This window comes from Nicotiana attenuata, chromosome 12, assembly GCF_001879085.1.
Source record: "Nicotiana attenuata strain UT chromosome 12, NIATTr2, whole genome shotgun sequence".
NCBI classification, from domain to species: Eukaryota; Viridiplantae; Streptophyta; class Magnoliopsida; order Solanales; family Solanaceae; genus Nicotiana; species Nicotiana attenuata.
The window spans coordinates 19,393,304-19,401,944 of NC_032000.1; the positions used below are offsets into that span (position 1 = coordinate 19,393,304).

Sequence of the window (8,641 nt, forward strand, 5' to 3'; positions counted from 1 at the left end):
TTGGCATAATTTCTTCAACCAGAGGCTCTTGGCTAGACTCAAAAGGTTCTTTGCCCTTAGAAGTGGATCTGTTAGAAAGAGAGCCTCTAGAGATATTGCCAGAACTAGAAGAAGGAGTGATGGAACCAGAGGTACCACCACGAACGGACCCTGTACCACGAAGCACACCTCCTCCACCTCTTCTATGTCTAGCAAGAGCATTGGGGAAACTATCAAGAATTGGGACTCTTTTAGGGTTAGGATTCGAAGACGACATAGTGAGAAGATATGAACAGAAGGTATGAACTGAAGAAGAAGTGAACGAGAGTAAATAGCAAGAAATTTGGTAAAAAGCTTGTGAAGAAGAAGACAAAGGAAAAAGGGGGCAAATTTACATATAAACTCAACCGTCGATAATTAAGAAGTGTAATGATGGAAAGCCTATAATAAAGGCAACTATCACTTCGTGAATAGCGGAGTTAAAGAAGCCTTAGAAAAAGGCTGCAAAATCGCAGAACTAATGAGAATGTGACACGTATATGGTGCATTAAATAGAAGAGCCAATTGAAGCGTCGACACTGTCATAGCATTGATTATGGCAAAAATTCCCTTTTTAATGAAGATCCACTTTCCAAAATTTAATTGATAAATAAATAAAAAGTGGGGGGACTATCTGTATTGGGAAAAAACTGAATTTATAATTGAAGGTGACGTGGCATGACACGTGGACTGGTCAAATGGTCAAAACACGATGATCAGTTAAGAGGCACGGGCAATATCAGATACGAGGAGAAGAAAGTTAAATAGGCACGAGATGATATTCAAATGATACGAGTCTCGTATCTATTTAACTTAATTAAAGTCAGGAGGTCAGAGGAATTGAAGATATGAATCTGATGGCATAAAGGAGTCTAAATTCAGTATTAAATGTCAAATACGTTAGCGAATCAGTATTGAATAGGAATGATTGTGTAACGTTTCATTTAATGTCATTTACTGCTCATAATTGCCTCTTTAAGGCTAAGGAATTATATCTTTTCCTAGAAAAATCAACTATAAAAGGAGGAGGTCTCAACATTTGTAAGGACACGAAATATCATTGAGATTACATTGAAATACAAACTTATTTACTGCTTTATTATCCTCAAAAATTTCTTATTCTTTCCGTCTCCTGATTATCAGTAACCCGATTTTTCCTCTTAATTTCTAGTTTTAACCGGAATTCTATTTTTTGGTTAAACAAAATTCAAAACCAAAACCAAATCAAACCTAAAAAGTATCATTTTTTTTGTCGATTTGGTTCGGTTTTCGGTTTGGTTCGATTTTTCGGGTTTTATGAACACCCCTAGCTGAAGCATCTCATAATCTTTAAAACCAATGAGAAGTATGAGATTTTATAGTAAGTATGAAAAATTCCAGCCAAAAGATAAAAAGAAGAAATAAAAATAACAAAATAAAAGTGAGAAAAATTAAGCGGGGCGGGGCAGGGTGGGTGGGCGCGGGTGAGTGCGGAGCGGGTGTACGCGGGTGCAAATAGTATGCTAGGCGGGACGAGTTAAAATTTTGTGGGTTAAGACAAAACCCGCCTCGCTCCCCACCGCTTGCCATCCCTATCTAAGTTGATTGTTGATTAGCACATATCTCTTTCAGCTAAAAATTTGTGTGATTCCTATAGTTCTTATTCTAAGGTCCACATAATCTTCACGGAAACTCTGAAATTAAGCATTATTTTGATATTCATTTAATGTTATACTATGCTAATTGCCGAGGGTCTATTAGAAATAGTTTTTATGCCCTTCCAAAATAGGGTGGTACGTCTGTGTGTATCCTACCCTTCCCAAATTTTATTTGCGGGAGTACGCTAATTGATGATTGTTGTTGTTGTTATTGTCATGTTAATTCACTTCCATTGGTGCTATAGGTATCATGTTCCAAATATTTCCTCTACGTTCGTATGGGTTTGAAAACTCTTCGGGCTTGCTTTAGTTACTCAAATTAGTCCCGATAATACATAGAAGGAACTAAGTGAGCTAAGCTCACCTATAAAAAAAATATTGAAGAATTAACCTAAATATCCGTCCACCCACCCACTTCTAACTAAAAATAGGAGGTACATGTATAATATATGTATATAACCGCATATAATTTATATATTCCGGCTAAAAAAGGTAAACAGTAAATACACCTAGTTATTTATGGAAGATCCAAAACTTTTTTTTTACATAAATAAAGTCCAAAGTTTCTTGGGAAAACGATACTGTATAGCCGCTATCAAAATAATAGCCATTTTTTTGTAATATATATATATATATATATATATATATATATATATATATATATATATATATATATATATATATATATATATATTGTATATCAACATACAAAAATTATATAATTTTTACATCTTTTCCGCCTACCGAAGGTAAATAATTTCTGGCGCAGGCTAAAAGTGAAAAAGCCCAAGTTTCTTAAAGCCCAAAAACGAGAATGGTGGTCCTAAGGGGGAGAATTAAAAAAGAGCCAGATTTTTAAGTGGTCGTTCAAAAATAGCCCAGTTTTAAAAGTAATCAAAATTTAGCCACTTTTCATGTAAAGATAAATCTGAACGAAAATACTGTTCAAAACCCGGAAAATACGCCAGTATATTATGCTGGAGTTCCAGCAAAAGTATACTTGAACTCCAACATATTATACTGGAGTTCCAGGATAAGTATGCTGGAACTCCAGCATAATATGACGGAGTTCCAGCATAAGTATAGTAGAACTCCAGCATAATATACTGGAGTTCCAGCAAGTATACCGGTCCAGTATAATATGCTGGAAGTTCATACACAAGTGCTCGAATCTCTAGCATATTATGCTGGAACTTTCCGTGTGTTGGAGTTCCAGCATAATATGCTGAAAGTTCATACATAGGTGCACCGAAGTATATTATGCTGGACCGGTCTCTGGTGCAGCAAAATAGTGGCTATTTCTTATTGACTTTGTAAACGCTAGCTATTTTTGAATGACCAGTTCGAAAACTGGCTAGACCGTGCTATTTTTACGGTCCTAAGGTTGTAGCTAAAAGAAAGCCCATATTCAAGGCCCAATCAATAATAGCAATGAAGATATTTTATTACTATACTTCCGGTCTCTGCTTCACTCATTTTACCTGGTTGACATTACGAGGATTACACACACACACACACAGTGAGCCCAGTACCACCACCACACCTAAAACCCTAGCACTATCTCTCCCACATTCTTCTTCTATATAAAGCTGAATTTTTCCCTCTCCATCTCACCCCCAGTATTTAGGGTTTTAGCAGTAGCTGAAAAAATGGAGCTGTGTACACCTCAAAACTTCTCGAACCTTCCCAATCACAGGCTTATCAATCCCAACCACGCTCATTTTCAGTGGAAACCCACTCTTCTTCTCAAAAAGCCCTCAATATCTCGCTTCAACCAAGGTATAATTTCTTAAGTTGTTTTAAATCTAAATAATTTTTTGTTGCTTGCTGTTCAAATGCTAATGAGAAGTTGAGAACCGTCCAATTTCTGATTCACTGTTTATATAAATTGGGTGTAAGGTTGAATTTTTCATTTCTAAACAATAGTTTTATTGAGTTGTAATTTACAGGGGATATATGTTAGTTGAGAATATATTTTAGTTGTTATCACTTTGAATGTAGCTTTCTAGTAGTGGTTTAGCCTTTTAGGGATCTATACGTTTGGAAAATATGAAGAACTTCTGATACTTTTTATTTGTAATTGCATAATATTGATATGAGAGGATTTAAATTGAGTAACATGGACACACGACTATACATATAGCTGACCCCTAGTTGTTTGGGTCTTAGGCGTAGTAGTAGTTGTTATTGTAAGTTCTAATTTAAGATTACATAGTTAATATTTGCACACGTCTGTTTTCCTTTTTTTGTATGGTTACTATGGTTAATGGGCTCATAAGTGTTTTCAAGTTGGGTATCTGTTCTCTGGGTTAATGACAGCACTGTGCAAAAAATAATCCTTTGGTAAGAGCTTGCTTCAGTCAGATTTGTTCGTTCTTAGAGGCTGCTATGTTTATGTAATTTGTCTGCAAGCTCCAATAGCGACTTTATCAAAGTAAAATATAGTATTTGGCATTGTTTTTCTTGACTTGTTCTACTCAGGGGGCAATATAGAGTGTAGCGTATGGGCTCGGATGCGAACCCAGTTGCTTTGGCTGATGACCCAAACCTTCCAAAAAATAAGAGCAAATTTTAAGATCCAAACTCAATTATAAGAAATTGATGTCGCTGTCCTAGAATCCCAAACCCATAAAATTCAGACTTTGCCTCTTGTTTGATTGAATAATCGAGGTGGAAGAGTGACTGTTTGCCATATTATGGTCTTGTGTTTATATTTCAGGATTGCTTTACCGGACGGGTTCAGCTATTAGATCAGCATCAGAGGAATCGTCAAGTTTTACAAGCCCTTATGAGTTATATGTACCTCCTAAGGTTGAAAGTAAAGATAACGGGGCTGTTCAGAGTGAAGCACCAATTCAAGATTCTGAGAAAGACAAAGAGACTGATGCTTATGCGTCTTTGATATACGAACCTCCCAAAGTTGAAGAAGTTGAAGAGAAAGGTGATGGAGTTGTTCAAGCTGAATCAACAATAGAAGATTCTCCTCTGGACTTTGATTCGCAACTGCCCAAGTTATTTGATAAGCTAAATATTAAGGTATGTTCCATTCTCTTGGAGTTTGCTGTCTCATTAGAAGTTTGCTGAAATCACAATTTGCTGTGTATTGGCTCTTTGACTAATCACTTCGATTTTTCCCTCTTTTGATTATTGATCTCCTTATTACTAAAAAGTAGACAGCTATGACGATACTCAGAACTTGTTGAAAGTTTTGATACTTGATGAACCATCAACAGTAATGTTGAATCCTGAGCGGTTAACTGATCAGTCGTATCTTAATCACTTCTTCTAGTCTTTATTTTCAAAAGTTTGTGAAATACACGTTCAATTGCAGGACATGTTTCATCAAAATATAAATGGTTTCTATTGGATACAAATAATTTTGCTGTTTAATAAAATTCCAGTGGAGAATAACTGTATTGGTCAAAATTTGGACGACTTAATAACTGCAAATGAACATGGTCGAGGATTAAGCCGACCATGGCACAATGGCGAGGAGTCGTCTTAAGAAGGATTAGTGCCGAGGTCAAGTAAAAATTGTACGGAAGCAACGATAGAATAAGTTTAGAATAAAAAGAAGGAATATTCCATTGGATATTCTTTCTGCTTTACTTTTTAGGGTTTCTTAGTAATTTCCCCTATAAATAGGAAGAGATAAAGAAAAAAGAGGGGGATCTTCATTTTTCTGATAAGAACACATTGTAAATGGTTGACTACGAGGAATATACAAAAGCTTGTCTTGTCCACTGATTACATTGTTCGATATACGCTTTTCATTCACAAGATCGAAGATTCCTTGTCCATCTCCATTTTCTATTACTCCACATCCTTGTCAGGAAGTAGAATCATCCAAGTCATCTAATATTTGGGTGATAAATTCCTCCTTATTACATTTATTGCCATTATCCACATTTATTGCATGCTTTTATTGCTACATTCATTGACATTCATTGAGCATTTGTGTTAGGTATACAACATTTTCGGAATCAGCCCTACATCATTAATACATCTAAACGTTAGATCTAGTGGTTATTATATTTAACTAGGATTCACCCCTCTATTTTCTCATTAATTCGTTTTAAGAAAAGGTTTAGCACTTCTTTGGTAAAACAACCAGTTCCCTTACAAACATGATATGACCATTTTCCTGTGAGGATCATCTTGCAAAATTTCTTTTTATTTTTTCTACTTTTTACTAAATTATTCTCAATAGAGGTAATGTTTAGTGATTCGAAATGGTTGCTGTGATGAATTCAGCTTTTGAAAGTCGTTAGACTTGATGATGCATCGGCAATCATGTCGATTCTGAGCGGTTAACTGAGCAACCTCACTTTCCATGCCATTCTTATAGTATCATACCGTCCTTCTGTTCTCCTCTCAAAATGATTATTCCTCAATATAGAGGTAATATTTAGTGATTAAATCTGGTTGCTGTGATGAATTCAGCTTTTGAAAGTCGCAAGGCTTGAAGATGCATCGGCAATCATGTCGATTCTGAGCGGTTAACTGAGCAACCTCACCTTCCATGCGATTCTTTTAGTATCGTACTGTCCATCTGTCCTCTTCGCTTAATTCTCCCTTTTTCTGTGCTGTTGTTGTGGCTCCTGTGATATGCATATACTAAGTGTGCAATGCTCCTTTTTTCTTTTCTTTATGCAATGTACTTGGTGCATTGGTAATTTGTATTTTTTGGGGGATAAGTAACAACTTTTCTTGTTATCTCGAATTTGTGGTTTTGTGTGTGGCCATCTTAGTGCTTGCTTAGGAGAGGGCGAGAGGCTAACAAAGATTTAGTTTCTTTATCCATTAGAGAAAAAAGATTTTCTTTTCACTGTAGCTGAACTTATCAACATGCGAATGCGACATGTCTTTGGAACTTCTTTGTAGCTTAAATGTAAATATGTTCAAAAGCTACATGTATATGATGCTCATCTTGTAATAACATGGAAAATTTAAAGAAACTAGTCATCTTTGCTGTCATTTCGCTATTTTATTCCGCTGATTAGACATTTTCTTGCCTTGTCTACATACTGAGATTTCCTTCCAAGTGTTAACGCAAAGTTCCTACTTTCCAGTTTGATCCTGAAGATTCCTCTTCACTTATCCTCTTTGGTGGTGCTGCTGTCACTGCTCTTTGGTTGACAACTGCTATTATTGGAGCCATCGATTCTATTCCTTTGGTTCGTACTTTCCTCTCTAAAGATTGACATTTTTGTTATTTTAATATGTTCTGGGCTCTGTTGCTGACAGCTATATGCGTTGTTACTGTATAATTTTTCAGTTTCCTAAATTACTCGAAGTGGTGGGTCTTGGCTACACTGTCTGGTTTAGTACCCGCTATCTACTTTTCAAGGTAATGACTGCACTATTATAACTTGCTCAAGTTGCTGCAGCAAAGCAATCTGTAACAGAACAGTCCCTCAAATTTGAATTTTACCAGTAGTGATTCATCTTTTAGGAATTATCTCGAGAAGTTTTAACTTTGAGTTATTGTTCTGACTGTTTCATATGATATTGTATCTGCAGAAAAATAGGGATGAGCTAGCTGCTAAAATTGAAGAGCTTAAGCAGGAGGTATTAGGGTCGAATTATGATTGATTTACGTCGAAAGAACTTCTGTTCCTTTTAGTTTTGTGCACAAGGGAGCTGTATCTTAGTAGAAGAGATTTATCTCCATAGAAATTGGCTGGCACTCTTTCATGCCAATGTGTGAATAATAGAAATTTTCGTTATATGCTTTTATTTTCTTTGAAAGATCGAACTCATTTCTATGAAATAGTTCAAGTTTTCTACACCAAGAAGTCAGATTCAATTATTCAGAGCCTAGGTCACAGTTGGTTTTCTGATTTGCAATCTTTGGGCAGTTTTACTAATTGGAACGAATTTGTATAGCTGCAAACTTGACTTTCTACTCCTATCTTCCATTCTCTCGTTAAATTCCACCTGGAAAAAAACTTCTTTTGAAAATATTAATTAAGAAGTTTGACACTTGAAATTCGAAATTGTCATTCTTTTTGTGGAGAAGGAAAAGAGAAGAGATTTCTAGCACAAGTTTGTACGAAGAGGAAGCAAGTTGGCAGCACAACTATAATCTATAATCCTCTAACGTGTCCTAGTTTTTGTTTGAAACTTCAAGAAAAGGAAAATGTTCGTTTATAGGCAAAATTAGACGTTTTACATTTGTATATACAGTAGTTGTTAACAATCGTAAATCTATTTGTTTACCTAAATTAGAACTCTTCTTTGTAGTTTGGACTTTGGGTTTGGGACTTTAAAAGATCATCACGAGATAAAATTAGAGAAATTTTCATAAAGCACCATCTTTTAGTAGTAATTAGCCATCTATAGATACCACTTGCTATATTACGGATTATAGATACATTTTCTGTGGTTATAAGATGTATTTGATGTATTTAAGCTATTGTATTCATGAATACAATAGCAAAAATAGGCGTGAATAAGGGAAGTCCAGCTAATCAGTTGTTGTATTCGAGTGTATTCGACTGTATTCATGGAGTGAAACATGGGATTACAGCTGGACAGATTATTGTATTCGACTGTATTCACGGCGTGAAATAGGGGATTACACTGTTTTTAAAACGGAAAGTGAATCAATTAACATAATAGACTCCTAATATAACTCAACAAACTCAATTATAACACACAAAATTTGTATTTTTCAGTTATAAAAAAGATTCTCAACCGCAAAATACCCCAAAAATATAGCAATCTTCAGAGAAATTATATAATACATCTGAATACATAAATTATATTAATTAAAAAAAATATATGAATACATTCATGGCATATAGCGAGACAATGGATACAATGAAATAGATAGAATACAGAGGGATGCATTAAAATACAATGAGAAAAAAAGATACTGAATACAATGAAATACATGGAATACAACGAGATACATTGAATTACAATGAAAAAAAAGGTAGTGAATACAATGAAATACATAGAAATACAGCGAGATACATTGA

At 35.1% G+C, this 8,641-nt stretch overlaps 1 protein-coding gene across 1 annotated transcript; it reads left to right on the top strand.

Moving 5' to 3' along the window:
• On the top strand, positions 3,129-7,467 carry LOC109235367 (protein CURVATURE THYLAKOID 1B, chloroplastic-like). Its single transcript, XM_019401443.1, has 5 exons — positions 3,129-3,434; positions 4,375-4,691; positions 6,728-6,832; positions 6,934-7,005; positions 7,179-7,467. The coding sequence occupies exons 1-5, from the start codon at positions 3,305-3,307 to the stop codon at positions 7,248-7,250; spliced, it is 696 nt and encodes a 231-aa protein (XP_019256988.1). The 5' UTR covers positions 3,129-3,304; the 3' UTR covers positions 7,251-7,467.

Bases quoted from the DNA above. Each gene is read 5' to 3' on its own strand.
- LOC109235367 (XM_019401443.1), top strand. From the start codon at position 3,305: ATGGAGCTGTGTACACCTCAAAACTTCTCGAACCTTCCCAATCACAGG. The intron at 6,833-6,933 runs GTTCGTACTTTC...ATAATTTTTCAG, and splicing joins CCATCGATTCTATTCCTTTG to TTTCCTAAATTACTCGAAGT. The intron at 7,006-7,178 runs GTAATGACTGCA...TTGTATCTGCAG, and splicing joins CCCGCTATCTACTTTTCAAG to AAAAATAGGGATGAGCTAGC.